This window comes from Haliotis rubra, unplaced genomic scaffold (assembly GCF_003918875.1).
Source record: "Haliotis rubra isolate DU_JTF1 unplaced genomic scaffold, ASM391887v1 Scf781, whole genome shotgun sequence".
Classification (NCBI taxonomy): Eukaryota; Metazoa; Mollusca; class Gastropoda; order Lepetellida; family Haliotidae; genus Haliotis; species Haliotis rubra.
In genome coordinates this window covers 9,452-32,553 of record NW_025767503.1, presented here as the reverse complement: position 1 = coordinate 32,553, position 23,102 = coordinate 9,452, and the positions used below count along the sequence as shown (strand labels likewise).

At 41.0% G+C, this 23,102-nt stretch overlaps 1 protein-coding gene across 1 annotated transcript; it reads right to left on the bottom strand.

Moving 5' to 3' along the window:
* Positions 1 to 918: 918 nt before the first annotated feature.
* On the bottom strand, positions 919 to 2,990 carry LOC124260934. The gene is made up of 2 exons (XM_046695261.1): positions 2,884 to 2,990; positions 919 to 1,919 (listed from the first exon to the last, which is right to left on the bottom strand). The coding sequence occupies exon 2, from the start codon at positions 1,910 to 1,912 to the stop codon at positions 1,100 to 1,102; it is 813 nt and encodes a 270-aa protein (XP_046551217.1). The 5' UTR covers positions 1,913 to 1,919; positions 2,884 to 2,990; the 3' UTR covers positions 919 to 1,099.
* Positions 2,991 to 23,102: the final 20,112 nt, after the last annotated feature.

Here is a 23,102-nt window from a genome sequence, read left to right as displayed (position 1 = left end):
TCTCCCCATCTTGACCACAATGGTAACTGTTTTCACTGTAGAAAGCCGTTTCAACTTCTTTTCACATGAGCCAGGTTTCTGATTTTGCAGATGGGGGCTGTAGTGTTCCACACACCACAGGTGGTGTCAGTAACGATGGATTGTCAGTCACAGTGGAGTCTCAAGCCTCGAAATTAACGTACCAAGTTAATTCACAGCTGGGTGGACTGGGACACATAGTCACAGCACTTTGTCCAAGTTTACTGCACGTTGCTGTACCCGCAACTAGGAGTTTGCACGTATTCATGTGGCCACCATCTGGTCATTTACCAACGGAGTCATGGGTTCGTTTAAGTGCACAGGGTTGTGTGCTGTACACTAGGGGTTGCGACAACACTCAAAGAGTCCTCAGTTGATTCCAAGGTTTTCACACCCGGTCACAGGTAGGCTCGATCCCGGGACCGTAAGCTCCCTTGATGGCAAGCCTGGCGCCTTAGACAGCTCTCCACCGTGCCCCAAATATCCAGTCATGCGAATGATCAATCAATAATGTTTCGTTTTCATATATATTTTATCGACATTACAAAGTCAAATGGATTAGGCAAAATAAAGAATAAAAAACAACATATTTATACAACATACACTTTATATAAGTGAAAAGTAAATAGTTTCTTAACAAAGCGGTCACAAAAACGAAACTCCCGTCAAAGGGAAATCCCAAATGACAGATCATATTATGTGATATTGCACGGATCTACCAGCACTAGAAACAACAACGTTTTACATAATAAGGATTCATAAAGCAAACCAACAAGGCATTTCATGTTTATTATGAACAGTAATTTAATAAAGTCACATGAACTATCACAGACGTAACATAACAATTTATATACATTGGATCAATGAAGACAGAAGATATAAAGATTACTGGTACATATGTCACAGTTTTCATATTTGAATGTCACACTCTATTGACAAATAGATGGGTATATTTCACAGTTGACAGTTTTTTTCGTGCTTTGACATCAGACTGGAACAGTAGCAAGCTGAAAGACATGCTTCGTAAACTGAACAAGTTCTGGATTCGAACACACTTTGACGGTAAGCATGCGCACGAGCACTAGTCATACGTCGATCCGTTTAAATGGTCCAGAAGCACATCCTGTGTGACGCCATATTTGAAACGGAGTTCCCCGGAAATTGGCCACTGAACTGTTTTGCCATTGAGCGTGATGTCTTCTGGGTCGGAGGTGTTGTATTTGATGTTCCGTTTTTTTAGTTCATCCTTCACAATGGTCGCAATGTCATTCTGAACTGCCTCTATGAACGCACCAGTCCCTCTGTCCTTGATAGGCAACACAACAGTTCCTTTGAATGTAACATATGCGGAAAAATCACATTGAAATTGTTCTGCGCTAACCTGTAATTGAGCCAGCATTTTGGACTTTGGTGGAAGTCGAATGTTTGAGTTAGTTGTCCAGGTCAGCGTGTGTTCGACAGTATTCACCTCGTCCGTTTGGATGCTCACCTTGTTCCCAAAACCGGAAGTGGCATAAGCGACTTCCGGTGGAACTGTAATCTTAATGTCGGTGTTCATGCCTCGTGTGAATCCTCGTGTTAGTACAGTTGTGGCCTTGGCAACTGTTGTTCTTGATGTTGAGAAATTCTGTTCTTGAATTTCAGAAGTTTTGTTGTTGTAATGCGCCTTGAACACGACTTGAGACTCGACAGGGAACGGTCCTTGTTTTATTCCAAACGCTGGTTCGCTGGTGGAGAAACGTACCCTGTCCCATACAATGTCGATATCGACGTCAGTCAAACGAGGTGCACCTTTCTCTTTGTAAGTGTCAGTTTTGACAAATACATTCCATGCCCACGATTTCAAGATCTCTTCCAAGTCGACGACGGGGGTCTTTGTATTGTTGGCACCCATTATCAGTCTGTAAATAAACATTGCTAGAGTTAACACAGTTTCAAGAAATACTCTCTCTCTCTCTCTCTCTCTCTCTCTCTCTCTCTCTCTCTCTCTCTCTCTCTCTCTCTCTCTCTCTCTCTCTCTCTCTCTCTCTCTCTCTCTCTCTCTCTCTCTCTCTCTCTCTCTCTCAAACACAAAAAAACAAGCAAAAAAACCACCATAATACACACACTAATCATTTTCAAGTTATACAATTATACAAAGAGACTGACAAATCTGATGCGTTACTAATACTCTCGTTATTTACGATCATACTGCCATAAATACTTGTATGCTTTAGAACTGGACTCAACCGCCTGTATCACCACCCCTACCCTACAGTACTTACTCTACCCACATCCACATGCCCCACCCACAACCCTCAAAACTAACCCTACTCATTAACATTAGCTTCAGGATTCGGCCACCCCATTCACCCCCTGTGAAATCTTTCAATATCATCACAACATATCACTGAAACAGTGAAACTTAGTGTTTCACAAATGTCATATGTCGGAGATATAAGAAGGTAAGATACTTTATTGATGAGAACCTCTTTATTATATTACACATAAATGTACGTGTAATATAACAATGAAGTTGTCATAAATGTATTTATTACTTACGAGGGCGAAAATATCGGGGTTCATATTTTTCATACGATTACGACACTCGTGCCTAACTATCGGCATATTCCTGACTTTCCTCCGAAATACCAACATTTAGGCACTCGTGTTGTAAACATAGTATGACATGGACACTCGTATAATATCCTGTATGTGTGATATAATAAAGACCTTGTCATAAATGTATGTGTAATATAATCAAGAAGTTGTCATGCATAAAGTATCTTACCTTTCTTATTATTCATCAATAATATATTGCCTCAAAACAACATGTACATCTATAACCCCCAGACAGCAGTGAGGGGATACTCTGATCACACTTACCTGTAACAAGGCTCTCAGAGGCTGAATCTGTTGGTGATATCAATGGCTTCTCTTCTTTAATGGTAACTGATTAGTGAAGACATCTGTTCTATGTATACGTTACGATGTATTAATAGACCGGAAATTCCATCGACGGTATCCATTAGCGTGGTGCAACTAAAGCTAAATATAAGCATGACAGCCGTATTTTCCTCATGCTAACATTACAAACTTGGCAGTGACATGATAACGAATTAACAACTATCAGTAACAGAATACCACGTCATGGGTATGATAGTTTACGGCATGGTGTCTGTGATTCAGGTAAAAACAATCATAGTTATCAAGGTCCACTGCAGGCTGGGGGTGCTGGGGTAGCCTAATGGTCAAAGCGTCCGCTCATCACGCTGAAGACCCGGGGTCGATTCCCCACATGGGTACAATGTGTGAAGCCCATTTCTGGTGTCCCCCGCCGTGATATTGCTGGAATATTGCTAAAAGCGGCTTAGAACCATACTCACTCACTCAATGAAGGCTGACTATTGTAAACATAATATTCTTTCCATCAATCACTTGCCCCAACCAATCAGCATCTCCGCAATCAAGTTTTACTTTATTACAAAACCAAACACATTGTGGATGAAATTCCACAGTTCCTATGAAATAATCTAATTGTTGAGGCATAGCTGTCATATATTAAGCCTTAGAGCATGTAAAAATAACATTTTACTTCCAAATTTATATGTAATTCAGATAGGCCATTCAAAAGGGCATTAATGGATATTTTAAGTGCGCCTCAGACACTGTCCGTTGTCCGTGTTTTACTGAGCTCCTTGCAGTGATACAAGAAAGCGCTTTCACGTCAGGAATAAGGGCACAAACATAGTAAGGAGTTCTTCGTGTGGACATGTACACAGATTACCACGTGGGTTTTCGTTAGGTGAAATGAACCTCGGATGACAACATGGCATCCCCAGGGAAGAAACCAACAACGAATTCCGAAGAAAGTGTTAAACGTAAACCAACAAAACAGAAAAAAAATGTATTTACTGAAGTCGAATTTAAGTTCCAACTGCGCGATGCAAACACAGCATTTGCAGGTGAGAGAATGTTCACTGAATTTATGTTACTAATGTTAGTCTTTAATGACTTCAGCCGAAGTCAGTGCCAGTCGCACTCTCACACGTACCAGTAGAATTCACTGCGTCTGTAATTGGACGCTAACGTGCTTAGGAGTGAGAGACGTGCAAGGCCCTGTACCGTGGTTAAACCTGGTGTGGTTTGTTTTAGATAATAAAAAATCTGAGCAAATATTTAAAATATTCAAAAACCATAATGATTGCTTGTTGTATATTCAAGTCGCAGTTCTTGTCTTGAATCCAGTAAATAGTTCATATAATTATTGAAAATTGTCCATAATCCAAATATATTACATGATTTTGACACTTCTGTTCAGAGTATACTTTCGAAATGAAGCCTCACACAAAGAGGATCATATTAATATAAAAACGTTCTTTCAGTCACTTCATTGTCTAACTATCTTCAGTTTCAGCACTGGTCCTGATGTTTCCCATCTGTTTCAGAAATACGTGAAGAAACTACTTGAGTGTACACAAAAACATATAGACAAGACAGTTGCCATCACATCAGCACCTCTAAGACCAAATATATACACATGACATCAGCTTAGAATCATTGTGAAAATGATATGGACAAAGACGTTTTCAGAGTTTGAATCAGCTCAAATGAATTTTATCTTGATGCATTGTGTCATTTGCACTGTTCTTCAAACCCATGTGTTTCCAGTATCTAGCTACACTTCGTAATACATGTTATCATAAACAGTCATAGTAATTCTTTTGTAAGAATATTTTACTATGTCGTAGGTACCACGATTTTATTAATCCACTACGACTCTTAATGTGGAGAGGAGTCGTATTACATACGTTCAACAGTTGCCACATCTGTCATGTGCTTGCATAATATATTATAATAAATTGAGATAGAGAGAGGAGAGAGAGGGAGAGAAAAGACACCGATTCTAAAAATTCTTTTTTCTACTAGATATATGCATTTTTACGACACCATAATGGAGCTTTTAAATGTATCTTTCATGATTGTGAATTGTGGTGGTCCGATTAATTGAAATAATCAAAGATTGGTTGCAATGACTAAAACGACCAAGCAATTGATCATGTTTTCTCATAAGCGAACACAAACAATTCTGAACACTTGTTTGCATTAACAATATTTTTCACAAGGTTGGTTTCTGTCTGTTACATTCCATAAGCACTACAAGTTCGTTCCTCATCATGATTGAATTCTGTGCAATGTATAAAATAAACCCAAAGACCTACATGTTTTTTCTAGATTTTTGTGCATTAAAACATTAAAGCACACAGTCAGGAAGATTTGATAAATGACGAAAACCAATTATTTTCGATGATTGATCGGTTGTACTGAATCAATCATCAATTATGAGATTTAAACCAATTCCCAACATTAATTGTGAATAGGTTATTGACATGTTATCATAGACAGTCATAACAAGTTTCTCATATTTATCGTCCACAGTATTTTCCTCGAGATGAGGCATCTTCTTCAACCCTTGTAGCAGGAATCTCTAAACACAACGATTTCAATACAATATATAACATATGTATGTAATATAATACAATAATATATGTGCATTCTTAGCAGCCAAACACTTGACAGTTCAGAAAACCTAAAGCACATAAGAGAAGATTAACTCTCAAAAGATTCAATTGTCATCTGACATTAAACATACATGCCCCCACCCCATTACCTCCTACAATAAATGGCTATCACTTAATTTTTGTTCTGTTTTGTTTGTATATAGAAATGAATTTTCATGCATGCAGTATTTTTTTTTGTAGATAAATCTGGGTTTAAATACTAAACCTCTATGCAACTCATAACATTTCCGCCACAATTCTATTAATGATCCTTCCATCATCATGATCATACATTCAATCTGGTTTTCAATAAATATAAAAGTCAGCTTTAAGTGAACACAGTAAAAACACATTATTATATACACGCAAGTGTTACCACTATTTCAACACACTAAAATGAACATGTAATGAGCCTTTGTCTCTTTGCTAAGACACGGGATTGTTTACATGCATATAGTTTGAAAAAAATCATACTCAGGTTACCATGGTTACTAAATTGCAATTTGTAAACACAAAAGAATGACAACTTCCTATTCCTGCTCAAATACGATTACCACAACAATAAAATGTTCTATAATCAGGAGCTAATAGTCCATGGGCTGATATAGGTGACCCTCCCGGGGAATTTTGAAGACTATATTTTTTTGAAAGCTTATCATATGTACATTCAAATTCCAGGTGTTTGCAAGCTGGGTGCGGGGGACTTTTCCCGCAGTGACCCCCCAAAGGGGGTCAGGGTGGGAAAAATTTGGGAAAATTAGTTTTTGCTTTTTTCACAAAATACATTCTAATAACTGCTTTCTATCAGGAACTATAAAAATATTTAAAGTTTATTGATTAGTTACAGGTACAGGAAGACATTTACTTTGAAAAATGCATTGCGTCTAAGGGAAAAAATAACTTTATAGCTGTTTTTCTACACTTTCTAGTGGGCAATTGTTTTAAGAAGGTATTCTTGTTTCAATAGCTCTAAAATGATCAAAATTAATGTTACAGCTATACTTAAAGCATGAAAGGACTTTGAGATGGTTTATTGTAGTCTGGGTGCTGGGGATTTTTCATGCCGTGACCCCCCAAGAGGGGGGCCAGGGGTTAAAAATTTGGAAAAATGAGTTTTTCATTTTTTCACAAAATACATTCTAATAACTGCCCTTTATTAGGAACAATGAAAATATCTAACATTTATTATTTAGTTAGAGGCACAGGAAGACTTTAAATTTGAAAAATGCATTGTGTCTAAGGGGGAAATCAGACTTGAATGCTGTTTTTCTACACTGTCTAGTTGGCAGTTGGTTAAAGAACGTATTATTTCTTCAATTGCTCTAAAATGATCAAAATTAATGTTACAGTTATACTTAAAGCATGGTGGTTTATTCTCACTTTGGCTTTTCATAACATTGAGTTACCATTACTTATATTTATGTACCTTTATGCCGAATCATCATAGATTGTGTCCAGAAGACTCTCAATCTCAACTTCGTCTGAATCCTCCATTCTACTTAAATCTAAGTTCTTGCTGGATATTATGTCTGTCAACTCTTGTGGAATGGATGTTGCCTATGGTCCATTGACATTTCAGAGCATTTACTCCCCCTTTCAGCCACCCTTAGCCCACAGGGTGAGCAACACTAGGGTGATTCTTGTCAGCATTGACCAAGATCAGGCCTGGTGATCGCACACTGCATGTGCATGTGTAGGGAGTCTTTGCAAGGTGGAAGGAGTCTCATGTCTACATCATCATAGCTTGTCATAGTCTGTCCTCCCTTGGGTTTTAACTTCTTCATGAAGATTTGGTAGCGAGCCTCACTTACATTGTTTGTGACTTGACCATATATATGACAGACAAAGGAGGCCAATGACCTCAACAAGTCAGAAGCTATCTCATCAAAAAGTCCTATCTTGGATAAAGCATTCACAAATTCAGGGTGAGATTCGAGAAGCTCAATGGGGAGAACTTTGCCGCATTTGACAAAGGCACTGGTGGTATCACGTCCTGTAAATGCATGAAGGGCTGGCTGGACATTGCACAGAGTGGACCCTTTCAGATTGATGATACTTTGTACATCCAGAAGTCTTCGTTTGTCACCAGTGCCTTTGTCAAATAGAACAGAAGTTTTCACCGTTTGAACAACCTTCAGAAGCAGAATCAACACATCTGTATAATCTGATCATATCACAACTTGTGCAGCAGAAGGATGCTGAGCATCAACATGCAAAACGTGAAGAATGATTCTAGTTTCCACTTCTTAATGTGATGAACACAAAGCATTCTCTGGAGTGACAGATACTGATTTGCCATCTGTGGTCATCAACAAAAAACACTCTTCACCTTTCATAAAGAAGACTTTTTTTCCACTGAAGTTGAATTGTGTATTTGTCAGTACATCATTCATCAAAGATCAGTTGTATCAATTGCCTTTTGTGCTTGGGATTGGACACAAACGATTTCCAGTCAGATGGGGTTTTATAATTTGGACCCTGAACCAAAAATGAGCTGTTCATCTTCTGTCTCTCTCTAATCACTTGATGGAGTCTTTCTTGTTATGAATCTGTGACAAACTCCACTCTTTCCGAATGTGGAAGCATAACAGAAACCTTCTCAGCTAGCTTCTCAAATGTATCGGGGATGCCAGTGAGGCACTGGAGTAGGGCATTACCATCTACTGTATGCACAGCATCATCAGCGATCAAATCATGCTTCTTTGCATCAGTCTCCAGGTAGTGCAGCAGTTTGGCTTTGTTGATTTTCACTGGGTAGCCATCAGCTGTTGCTAAGGCCCATGGAACAGGTGATAATGGGAATGAAGATGTTTTTCGCCATCAGTGTCATGTTGCTCACTCAAGAGAACCAACTGAGCAAATACATTTCTCTCAACTTTCATTTGGATGAGTCGACTTCAAGGAAAGAAAGTCTTCTCTATGAAAGGTGAAGAGTGTTTTAGTTAATGGTTGATGACCACAGATGACGAATCAGTATCTGTCACTCCAGAGAATGCTTTGTGAATGCTTTCTTCACATTAAGAAGTGGAAACTAGAATCATTCTTCACGTTTTGCATGTTGATGCTCAGCATCCTTCTGCTGCACAAGTTGTGATATGATCAGATTATACAGATGTGTTGATTCTGCTTCTGAAGGTTGTTCAAACGGTGAAAACTTCTGTTCTATTTGACAAAGGCACTGGTGACAAACGAAGACTTCTGGATGTACAAAGTATCATCAATCTGAAAGGGTCCACTCTGTGCAATGTCCAGCCAGCCCTTCATGCATTTACAGGACGTGATACCACTAGTGCCTTTGTCAAATGCGGCAAAGTTCTCCCCATTGAGCTTCTCGAATCTCACCCTGAATTTGTGAATGCTTTTTCCAAGATAGGACTTTCTGATGAGATAGCTACTGACTTGTTGAGGTCTTTGGACTCCTTGCAGAGACTCCCTACACATGCACATGCAGAGTGCGATCACCAGGCCTTGATCTTGGTCAGTGCTGACAAGAATCACCCTAGTGCTGCTCACCCTGTGGGCTAAGGGTGGCTGAAAGGGGGAGTAAATGCTCTGAAATGTCAATGGACCATAGGCAACATCCTTCCACAAGAGTTGACAGACATAATATCCAGCAAGAACTTAGATTTAAGTGGAATGGAGGATTCAGACGAAGTTGAGATTGAGAGTCTTCTGGACACAATCTATGATGATTCGGCATAAAGGTACATAAATATAAGTAATGGTAACTCAATGTTATAAAAAGCCAAAGTGAGAATAAACCACCATGCTTTATGTATAACTGTAACATTAATTTTGATCATTTTAGAGCAATTGAAGAAATAATACGTTCTTTAACCAACTGCCAACTAGACAGTGTAGAAAAACAGCATTCAAGTCTGATTTCCCCCTTAGACACAATGCATTTTTCGAATTTAAAGTCTTCCTGTGCCTCTAACTAAATAATAAATGTTAGATATTTTCATTGTTCCTAATAAAGGGCAGTTATTAGAATGTATTTTGTGAAAAAATGAAAAAAACTCATTTTTCCAAATTTTTACCCCCTGGCCCCCCTCTTGGGGGGTCACGGCATGAAAAATCCCCAGCACCCAAACTACAATAAACCATCTCAAAGTCCTTTCATGCTTTAAGTATAGCTGTAACATTAATTTTGATCATTTTAGAGCTATTGAAACAAGAATACCTTCTTAAAACAATTGCCCACTAGAAAGTGTAGAAAAACAGCTATAAAGTTTAATTTTTCCCTTAGACGCAATGCATTTTTCAAAGTAAATGTCTTCCTGTACCTGTAACTAATCAATAAACTTTAAATATTTTTATAGTTCCTGATAGAAAGCAGTTATTAGAATGTATTTTGTGAAAAAAGCAAAAACTAATTTTCCCAAAGTTTTCCCACCCTGACCCCTTTGGGGGTCACTGCGGGAAAAAGTCCCCGCACCCAGCCTGCAAACACCTGGAATTTGAATGTACATATGATAAGCTTTCAAAAAATATAGTCTTCAAAATTCCCCTGGGGAGGGTCACCTATATCACGTGATGTGCTGTCAGCAGTATATGTCGCGTTACACAAACAGCTAGTTATTGTTATGTCGTTGGCAAATAATATCACAAACGGGAATAAAGTGACTTACCCTTAAAACAGCTTGGCCTGTTTTGAATACCGCGAGGTACAACAGTGATCATTAAAGGTCACATGCAACGTAAAACACAACTTTGCAGATTCTGATACCTTTCTGTACGGACATACCGAAAAAAATCGTCAAAATGCAAATTCAACTTATAAAGTTGAAAAAATAACGCGATGAAAAAAACGCGCGAAATCGGAGTTCAAACGTTTCACTAATTTTTCCCCAGACTTTGTCTGGGGAAAACGGGTTTCAACAGCTGGGCTGCGCTCATAGCACGTGCGCAAGTAAATAGGTTCGCGCAGCTTGGAAGCGGGTTGTCGGGTGAATACTCGGTGAAGGCTTTGGTGTGAGCTATTTTTCTAATGTTTTGTTGATATCTCACAGGCGCGAGCTTCTTATATGTTATGACAGTAAATTAACTGTTTCTATAATTTCATTTGTCTATTTCACCACACGTTCTTCTGCCGACCGAGACACTTTCTCAGTTCGATACCTTAAAGGGGCGGTGGGGTAGCCTAGTGGTTAAAGCGTTGGCTCGTCACGCCGAAGGCCCGGGTTCGATTCCCCACATGGGCACAATGTGTTAAGCCCATTTCTGTGTCCCCGCCGTGATATTGCTGGAATATTGCTAAAAGCGGCGTAAAACTAAACTCAGTCAGTCAGTCGATACTTAAAAGCAATGTCATTATTTAGCGTTGACAGAATTTCTTACTGTGATATAGATATGTCGTTGTCACAGACAAAACTCAATGTCTTGTTTTATTGACACCTGTGTGTCTGCCTGCCTGTCTGCTAATGACAATATTCAATACACAGCTGCTATCACTGACCACATGCAATTTGAACTTTAACACCAATCAGGGCTATACACCATAAACAAAATGCATTGATTTATGGCCCGAGTTCGGTCTCTGTCACATTATGTAATTACACAGACAGGCAGGTGTGATACTTGAACACATGACATGTTATGATGTCTGTTGATTGCAAAATGTTATACTCAAAAAATGAGCATGCATTTACAAAACCCAACATCTCTATATATACACACACAATGACCAGTGAAGGCGGCATCTGCTAATGGACCAGCCGTTACACTTGAGTGCACACCCACCCGCTCTTGACTGGGTTCGGTATCCCGGCTGCTTCGTTTCGAGGGAAGTAAACCCAAGTACAAAAATATTGCACTTTGATTTGCGATTATAAGCTTATAATTTTGTTTATTTGTTTTTCATTATCAGCAATGCATATTATATGTCACGAAGAAGTGATAATTGTGTTTTTAATTATGTTTGATTTTTTGGGTTGCATGCGACCTTTGCACTAAGGCAATTGTACTTTGCTGCTATTTATATGATGTCGTTGAAAGTTATAGACATGCCGATGATCATCTGTGAGAAGTTGTGTGTGCTTGACGACGTGGCGATACTTTACCTAGAGATTTGATTGAGAAATGTATGACAATGGTTGAAATTAGCAAGTCACAGTGTGGAGTAACGAGTGTTCTCTCTGTATGACATCACGACACACGTGAGGTAAGGTGTTCGGAATAACAGGGGATCACTATGTATGCGTGTAATACTCACGATGTAAGCATGTAGATGTTATTAACGAGGGTTTGCTTTATATGAGCAACTACTTTTTGCAGCAACGAGGTGTCCGTGGAAAAAGGGGTTCACTATGTGTAAGCAGCATGCGAAATGTTGTCCGGTTTAACGAGGCCTTACTATATCTATCCTCAACACACGAGTTATACATCACAGCTGTGTCCGGTTTAACGAGGCCTTACTATATATATCCTCAACACACGAGTTACATCACAGCTGTGTCCGGTTTAACGAGGCCTTACTATATATATCCTCAACACACGAGTTATACATCACAGCTGTGTCCGGTTTAACGAGGCCTTACTATATCTATCCTCAACACACGAGTTACATCCAGCTGTGTCCGGTTTAACGAGGCCTTACTATATATATCCTCAACACACGCGTTACATCACAGCTGTGTCCGGTTTAACGAGGCCTTACTATATATATCCCTCAACACACGAGTTATACATCACAGCTGTGTCCGGTTTAACGAGGCCTTACTATATCTATCCTCAACACACGAGTTATACATCACAGCTGTGTCCGGTTTAACGAGGCCTTACTATATATATCCTCAACACACGAGTTATACATCACAGCTGTGTCTGGTTTAACGAGGCCTTACTATATATATCCTCAACACAGGAGTTATGCATCACAGCTGTGTCCGGTTTAACGAGGCCTTTACTTTATCTATCCTCAACACAGGAGTTATACATCACAGCTGTGTCCGGTTTAACGAGGCCTTACTATATATATCCTCAACACACGAGTTATACATCACAGCTGTGTCCGGTTTAACGAGGCCTTACTATATCTATCCTCAACACACGAGTTATACATCACAGCTGTGTCCGGTTTAACGAGGCCTTACTATATCTATCCTCAACACGAGTTATACATCACAGCTGTGTCCGGTTTAACGAGGCCTTACTATATCTATCCTCAACACGAGTTATACATCACAGCTGTGTCCGGTTTAACGAGGCCTTACTATATATATCCTCAACACACGAGTTACATCACAGCTGTGTCCGGTTTAACGAGGCCTTACTATATCTATCCTCAACACACGAGTTATACATCACAGCTGTGTCCGGTTTAACGAGGCCTTACTATATATATATATCCTCAACACACGAGTTATACATCACAGCTGTGTCCGGTTTAACGAGGCCTTACAATATCTATCCTCAACACACGAGTTATACATCACAGCTGTGTCCGGTTTTAACGAGGCCTTACTATATATATCCTCAACACACGAGTTATACATCACAGCTGTGTCCGGTTTAACGAGGCCTTACTATATCTATCCTCAACACACGAGTTACATCACAGCTGTGTCTGGTTTAACGAGGCCTTACTATATATATCCTCAACACACGAGTTATACATCACAGCTGTGTCCGGTTTAACGAGGCCTTACTATATCTATCCCTCAACACACGAGTTATACATCACAGCTGTGTCCGGTTTAACGAGGCCTTACTATATATATCCTCAACACGAGTTATACATCACAGCTGTACGTGTCCGGTTTAACGAGGCCTTACTATATATATCCTTAACACGAGTTATACATCACAGCTGTGTCCGGTTTAACGAGGCCTTACTATATCTATCCTCAACACACGAGTTATACATCACAGCTGTGTCCGGTTTAACGAGGCCTTACTATATATTTCCTCAACACACGAGTTATACATCACAGCTGTGTCCGGTTTAACGAGGCCTTACTATATATATATCCTCAACACGAGTTGCATCCAGCTGTGTCCGGTTTAACGAGGCCTTACTATATATATCCTCAACACACGAGTTATACATCACAGCTGTGTCCGGTTTAACGAGGCCTTACTATATCTATCCTCAACACGAGTTATACATCACAGCTGTGTCCGGTTTAACGAGGCCTTACTATATATATTCTCAACACACGAGTAACATCACAGCTGTGTCCGGTTTAACGAGGCCTTACTGTATATATTGTCAACACACGAGTAACATCACAGCTGTGTCCGGTTTAAAAGAGGCCTTACTATATATATCCTCAACACACGAGTTACATCCAGCTGTGTCCGGTTTAACGAGGCCTTTACTATATATATCCTCAACACACGAGTAACATCACAGCTGTGTCCGGTTTAACGAGGCCTTACTATATCTATCCTCAACACACGAGTTATACATCACAGCTGTACGTGTCCGGTTTAACGAGGCCTTACTATATATATCCTCAACACACGAGTAACATCACAGCTGTGTCCGGTTTAACGAGGCCTTACTATATATATCCCCTAACACACGAGTTACATCACAGATGTGTCCGGTTTAACGAGGCCTTACTATATATATCCCTCAACACACGAGTTACATCACAGATGTGTCCGTTGTTTTGTATGTGTAACAAATGTAATGTGAAGACAGAGTTGTCACTACCTAAAATTGACGAATTGATTTCTTTCACTGTGTAATAAAACTTCCTAACAATAGACGATAGACTGGGACACACATCATAGCCACTATTGCAACAATACCAGTGGGTATTTCCATGATGGGGCAACTTGACGACAAACTAGGCGCCACATCACCTATCATGCGGCCTAAAATAACATTTAAATACTCTGTAATCTGCGAGCCACGTAAGTATAAGTAAAGTAGCTGAATAAAGTTTATTGAAAAAATGATACTTTCATAAAAGTTAAGTGATTATACACTACATACATATTTTCTTTTTCAGAATCCACCACCACTAATTATGGAGTAGACCCAGCCAGAGCTGAATACAATGGGCAAAAGTGGTTACAGATTTTCATCTGCGACATAAAACACTGGTTAATTAACAGCTGTCTGTAGCCAAATATGTCTGTAGCCAAATATTTGACTTTGATAAAGCAGACAACAGTCAATACAAATTGCGCTCCTTCGATGTGAGCCTGACAAGTAAGCCATTATTGCACCAGTCAGTGATCGATAGAATCGATAGGTGTGTTATTGATAGACTCTGCTGTATGACGTGTGTCTGAGGGGCATGTGCCGGCATGGGACAGATCAGTGCGGCCCGGGTGACAATGTGCAACTCACGACATGGCATTTGCATTATGCATAATACACTACCCTTCACATACCCAGGGCGGTGGGGTTCAAGCATTCGCTCTGTCTCGCCGAATACCCGGGTTTGGTTCACCACATGGGTACAAGGTGCTGATGTCCCCCTCCGTGATATTGTAGGAATATTGCAAAAACCGGCGTAAAACTAAACGGTACTCACCCACATACCAAGTTACGTCACACTGTATGGAAAGGTCTATCCCCATTTTACTTGGTAACCGATTTTCTCGCAACTTCCCCCGTGTCCCCCATCATTCAGCTCTGATTAGTGTGTGTATGTGTCGTTTCTCCTAGGAGAGCTACAGACCAGTTCATTATAATGTTGAACCTCGTTTATCGGACTGTATCGATGAAACGAGAAAATAATTATGTATTAACATACATTTATCAATAACAAATGTCCGTATTAACGAGTCCTGGGTAAGTAGTAACGTCTCCATGTTTCATACGATTTAAGCGGTAACTGCCCATATAGTAAGGCGTCCTGACTCAGGAGGGTTAACTATACTTTGTAAAATACATTGAGGTTAATGAGTTCACACGTTTTCATGCCTAACATAACATGAGGAATCGTTATTAAAATATTTATGTATACGTTAGCACCCTCCTCAAGGGTGATATGGATTTCAACGCTCGAGCCATATCACCCGCAGAGGGGTGTGCTAACCTACTTATACCACGTGGGCGCCGAATGGACTCGTACATTGCCTGTTGCACGTGCGTTTCCTGCACCGCCAAGGTTGTTATCCACATATCAACCTCTGCACGTGCAGATAGAAGGTTGATACACAGAAAATCAACCTGCAAGAACAATGGACATAACATTCCCTAGTGGTATAACATGAATAATTGCCTGAGGCAACATTATATATTTTCTCTTCGTCCGATAGATGTTGTAATGTGAAAAACGTTTTGTTCTTATTTCCTGCCAACTCGACCACAGCCCTCGCGACTGCTCAGTCTATTGCTTCCTTGACGTATCAGTGCTGGGATGAAGGCCGTAGGTGGAGGACGAGCGAAACTTCACGAGAAGTCTAAACGTTAAGAAATATTAGTTTACACTTCATTTGAGAGAGAGCGATTTATTTGCATATGCATATGTACGAATTGGAACAATCTTCTCATCAAAAGTATAGAAAGCATCAGAAAAATACATGTTATACCGCCTTATCAATGATTTAACAGGCCGAAGTGCTTTACTAGCTTGTTCAGAGAGGTTTTTACATGCTCTAGTTTTCTAGGTTTTACTGTTGATCACTGGATTGTCTGATCCAGACTCGATTATTTACAAACCGCCGCCATATAGCTAGAATATTGCTGAGAGGGTGTAAAACTAAACTCACTCACTAACTCTTGTTCAAGAAAAAAGTCTGAAGATATTTTAGAAGGACATATCAAAAGCCTGTAACCTGTAGTTGTAATTGTTGGTATCCAAATAAAATGTGTAAAGCACAGATTCGACTCGATTATTTACAGACTGCCTCCTTATAGTTAGAATATTGCTGAGTGTAGCGTAAAACTGAACTCACTCACTCATATCAGAATTATAACATGTCTCTATTGATGTCACACAGTCCTGACACCGGAGTCCAAAAATACCAAACATTAACAAACACAGGATGAACAAAGTGCCGGAACGTGTCAGGTAGTCCTCTCGCACAATCCAAATACCTGTCATAGACCATAAACACACTCGTACCACCGCCATGCTCTCACTCTGTCTAATAGCGCAAGGTATCTCCCTTTTCAAATGATACGATGGAATAGTAAATAAATGTATAAAATCAAGCATGGGTTATATATTTATTTTCTTACAACAACTGCGATACATGTGACCAAAAGGTATATATGTATATATATGTTGTGTTTTACAATGTTAAGTTATCAAAGGCTTCCCAAGACAAGAATGCACACAGGCACAGCAAGTGGAGTCCTCTATTCGCGGTGTTGACGATGGGAACGTCGTCGTGTACGTATCAGCTTAACGTCTGTCGTAAAGTGTGCTGATAGAGTATGTGATGCATTAACAGGAAACAACCTCTGTGTACTTAATGATGTGATGTATTAGCAGGAAACAAAATCTCTGCACTTAAGAATGCGAAGTAATTATATGAAACAACATCTATGCACTTAAAGATGTGATGGACTAACAGGAAACAAAAATCTCTGCTCTTATGCATGTGATGTATTAACAGAAAACAAAATCTGTGCACTTAGGGATGTGATGTACTAACAAGAAACCAAATCTCTGCACTTAAAGATGCGATGTATTAACAGGAAACAAAATCTGTGCACTTAAAGATGTGATGTATCAACAGGATACAACCTTGTATGCTGAAAGATTTGTGTACAGTGAAGTACTGTACTAGAATCATTTACAGTTGGCGGTGACGTGAATCAAAATGAAATCCTTTAGAGTCTTATTTTTAGTTTCTAATATAGAGATAAGAATAATATGCTAACAGTAAAAGTGGGGTTTCTGATAAAAGTAAGCCCAGTAACAATATGTCCACGGTCTCTGACATATATGTACGGTTTGCTGCCGATCCGTTGCAGATTATCTTCTGTGACTGCCAACGTGGGAGACTTCCACCTTCTGTGACACGCCATACTTAAAACCGAGAGAGCCCCCGACTGGCCAAAACACCTTCTGCCATCTGTGTGAACGCTGAGGGGTCGCTGCCATTGTAAGTGTATCCATATTCCTCAAACACATCCTTAACAATTCGTATTGTCACCCCGGGTAAAGTTGCCATTCTGTATTATCAAAACCACCCCGAGGAAGACTCCTATGGCGAGTGTGGAGCCTTTTTCACAGTCATTACGTCCAATTGGGAATTGGGGACGTCAAACATTAACTCGTCCTTCAAGAATACTGAAACTAACATGTTACTCGTGTGATCCCGTGTTAGCTGAGTACTTATCCTATAATTTAGGAACGAAACCCCAAGCAAGATACCGTTGTTCCTAATTTCGGAGACCTCCTATCCCATTTAACGAGATATAAGGTGCGGTGAGAGTTATGTTGATCAACCATTTGGGTTCTATAAAGTCGGGCGGCAGACGCGACCACCAGTACACCTTCTCATTCACCGAGACGCGACTGCCTCCCCATCAACCGATTTTACAGCAACCTGAACGACTCGACAATCACCCAAAACGATTACTCGCACGCAACTAACGTATGGAATAAACTGGGCTGTAAGAATCTGGGTGACTACCACGACCTGTACTTGAGGACAGATGTACCCTGCTAGCCGACGTGTCCGAGACGTTTAGGAGGACGTGTTTTAAGCAGTATCAACTCGACCCCCGCATGGTACTACACCAGCCCAGGTCTGTCGTGGGATGCATTGTTGAAAAAGACCGGAGTTAAGTTGGAATTGCTCACCGATTACGACATGCACCTATTCATTGAGAAAGGCTTGCGAGGTGGGATTTCCATGGTCTCTAAACGATACGCGGAAAGCAAATAATCAATATGTGAAGGGCTACGACCCGAAAGCAAGAAAACCAATCATATTCTCTACCTCGATGCCAACAACCTGTACGGCTGGGCCATGAGCCAGTAGTATCTACCTGTACCAGACCTGTACTTTCAGACATAAAATGAACACGCTTTAGAAGTGATGGGCACAGGATATACAGACTGACGATAAACAAGACGTCCCTGTCGCTGATGGACACCTGCCGTTGGATAGCCATCGATCGGATCAACACGCATCGCCGCTGGCGCATGAGAAAATTGAACCAAGAACATAGGTGTATATATAAATACAATACCTGTATTGACATGTCACGAACCAGAGAAAGTTTGAGGCTATTTACTACAGCCCGCATGGGTACTGGAAAGGATCTAGCGCCGTACATAAGCTGGCTAAAATGGCGAAAGTACCCCGAACGAGGCCAAAGCGTGAAGCGAAAAACAAGCCCTGTGGCAGATCTATTTACCGGCACCACGCTACGTGCCTAGAAGGAAGTTCGGTATTAACATACCCAATAGCGTTCACCAAGCCGACCTCCTGTTCCTACCCCACGATAAGAGGTACAAAAGTATGCCCTAACCGTGGGGATGTGGGCCAGTCGCTACAAGGAAGCTCGAACCCTTGACCGCGAAAGACTCGGCCCAGGTAGCCCGCGGATTCGAACACATGTACAAACGCAGTCCGCTGACGTGGCCCACAGAGCTGCAAGTTGACCCCCAGGCGGAGTTTATGGGTGCCGCGTCACAACTGCGCCAGACAAACAGGATACCAAGCTCAGGCGTGGCATGGCCGGAGCCCATCGCCAGACAAGCCATAGTCGAGATTCAATAGGACTTTGGCCGAAGCTTTATTCGGGCATCAGTATGCGAGAGAGATGGCCAACCCGGGAAACGATCGACTGAATGGGTAGCTGCGGCTACCTCAGGTGGTGTCGGCCATCAACCATTAAAACCACTCGGCTCACTGGCAAGAAACCAGCCGACGCTATCAAACTAAAATCAATAGTGGCTGCGTCGGCTGCACCATTGCATGGGAAGGAGAAACAGATACCAGATAGGGTCCCGTGAGGTACCTCTACCGAAGGATAGTCGTAAGTGAGCCACAGATCCGATATGGTCAGTCAAAACTTACAACATAGATAAAGTGGACATCAAAGCCGACGAGCCGAATTTGTACTACTCACTTGAGAGATGGGCCAGGGAGAGGTTTCGTTAGAGAGGAATTATTGATCATACTATACGGTACAATGTTACCTCCTGTCAACACTTCATAGCGACATCTATTGTGTCACGTGGGCCCTGGAAGTCAACTGGGGGCTCAAAAGTAGTAGATATACTGGGCGAGATCTAAGGGCCTGACAAAAGCTTTATTTGTGATATAAAGCTTTGCAGAGGCTTTTGTTGAACTTGATCTCGGACTGTCATTATATCTACTACGGATCTTAAAGACAAAACCTTATAGATCAAAACAACACCCACTCACTTTGGTTTAAACATCATTGACAAACACAAAACACAACACTGACCACACTCACACCACACTGGTCACACACACTCCACACACACACTGGTCACGCCACACACCAAACTGATCACACACACCATACTTACCACACACACCACACTGACCACACACACACACCACTGACCACAACACTCACACACCCCAAACTGACCAAACACACACCACACTGGCAACACACACACACTCACCACACTGACCAAACACACACCACACTGACCCCACACTGATCACACGCACACCACACTGACCACAACAAGAAAAGAAAGGAGACGATTGTGACGAAGCACATCGGAGAGTAACCAATATCATCATTATTCTCATTTACAAAGAAAATTCACTTTTTCATTATGCATTCTGCCTATTGACCATACTCAGTGAAATTAGCAATTAGATACACACCACACTGACCACACACCCCCAGACTCGGTCACATCTCACACACCCCACACTGGCCACACACTTACCACACACACATACCACACTGACCACAATACATACCCAAACTGACAACACACATACACACCACACTGGTCACACCAAACACACACTGGTCACACATACACACACCACACTGACCACACACACCACACTGGTCACACACCAACACACACCCACACTGACCACACACAAAACACCACATTGACGGCATACAAACCCCACACTGACCACACAAAACCCCACACTGATCACACGCACCACACATTGACCACATACTCATCCCTCACTGACCACGCACACCCCCACACTGAATACATACACCAAACACACTGGCCACAATAACACACCCTTGCACTGCCCACGTCCAGACACCACGCACTGTCCTCACACACTCAACTGAATACACACACAAAACACATCTAACACTGACCACAATACACACACCACTCTGAATACACACATGCACCACTCACACACCACTGAATGCACACACCACTAAATACACACTCACATCACTCTGAATACACACATACACCACACACACAACTGAAAACACACACACCAGTCTGTATACACACATACATCACACACACCACACTGAAAACACACACACAACACTGAATAGACACACCACACACACTGGCCACACCGCACACAAACCAAACACTGAATGCATACACACACACGCACGCCACATATGTTACACATTGACCGCACACTGCGAGCGCACGCACACACTCACACCACTGAATACACACACACACATACCACTGAATACACACAAACGCACACACACACATGCACACCTAACTGGGTGTTTTTCAAATTCATATCTACAATTTAGGTAGTTAATATGTGAAAGTGTGAAATACCTGTTAAACTTAGTTCGGCCTAACTACATACTCCAGTGGTAGGGAGATAGGAAACATAAAAAGGACTTTACTGAGGAGAGTTTAGTGCAGAAAATGAGCAATGCGGGTTTTTCTAAGTCAAAAGCGACTTATTTAGAACAGACCATGGCTTTATGCAAATTAGTGTGCGATGATATTGTATTACAAAGGACACTTTTAAAATGCCCTTTTCGAAATTAGACTTAGTTTCATGAGAAACGATAGCTGACGTAAAGAATAATAACTTTTATGCTGAAACTATTATGGATGTAGCTACCACTGAGTCTCAGTGACAGGTGGGAGGGGTCGTCTAAAAAAGCAAAACCAGGACGGGTGTCGCAGACTGTGGTTGGTGTCGGGCTGGGGATAGAGATATCAGTTAAGGTAAGATAATCCTTTAGGGGGATTAAACTGGGGAAGTGAACGGCATGTCATAACAATTCACAAATAATATCCAGTCCTGTCGATCTTCGGGTGGTCATGTCACCTACATAGTTTTAGACATTTAATACGATGCCTGATTTAAGCTTTTCTATGGGTATCATACTCTTTTACATATCTCAACATAAACCTTATGAAAGAAAGACACGTCAGATGTTCATCAATGGAGACATATTCAATACACATGAAAAAAACATAAAATATCTTTGAGATGACCCCTTGTGCCTGTGGTCAGCATATGCATTTCATGCCAGGTGACTTAACGGTCCGTCGTCATACCTGGCTGAGCAACCTAATTGCCATCTACAGTCTGATCTATTGTTTTCCGCAGCTACTGGTAATTGTTTGCCGGATTTTACGAGTAAACATGCTTTTCTGGATACCCTATTACTCATCCTACTAAACGCCCAGTTAGGCCGATGAGGGTTCTTTCGACATATTACGCTATTCGCAGCTGTCTAAACTTTAGGGATACAGTGTAACAGTCTAAAAACAGTTTTTTCTATTTCCGACAGTACTTTAGTTCTAATTAACAGAGTTAATAAAATAACCATAGACCTGTGACCTTCTTTTGAATATATGTTTGCCAGAAACCCCAAATCCATGGGATATGCCGGCGTGGTTCTCCGTCATCTGCTGAAGACTGCCATTGTTGACTGCGTGTCCACGTATCGTATAGTCGTCCGTCTATTCCCACGGGGAGCAGGAAACCAATTCATGCTAAAGCTGAACCTCGTTTTACTGGTCGGTATTCTATTAACCTATGCCCCGGATTAACAAGTGTCCGTCTTAACGCGTTCATATGTCCGCATTATTGAGTTGTGTTATGTTACATGATACTGTAATTAACATATGTATTATAAATGATTAATTGAGGCACTTTCAAATCACAATCAACATGTACCTGTTTCGATTTTGTTTGTAATGTCAATTACTCAATTAACTGTTCCAGACTCGATCATTGGCTGACCGCCGTCAAATATAATGAATATCGATGGGGCGGCATTAAACAGCAATCAGTGCCGATAAAACGCAGTTGGGATGGCTACAACAGCTGATCTACACCATACAGGTATAATGACATACATAACCCGCATTGACTGGTTATAAATAGAGCCGCCTCATTGTAACGGTGATTGTGGGAAAACCTGCCATTACACCACCCGTTGTGATTGATTTAAACATATTTTATTCACAAATGTGAAGGGATTGGGGACAAGTAATCCAACTTAAAAAATTGGGGACAAGTTATCCAACAAAATACCCGCTCCCTCTTGTGAAAGAGGCCACGCCCACCACATTTCATTGGTTCGTTGAATATTCTTTGATGATAAGTATGCGTCATTTCTGGGTATTCCAGAAACCTTCAGTATTTTCATGACTGCCATTGGGTGGAAGCTAAAAACATAATGTGTGGCACATTGACTCAAGG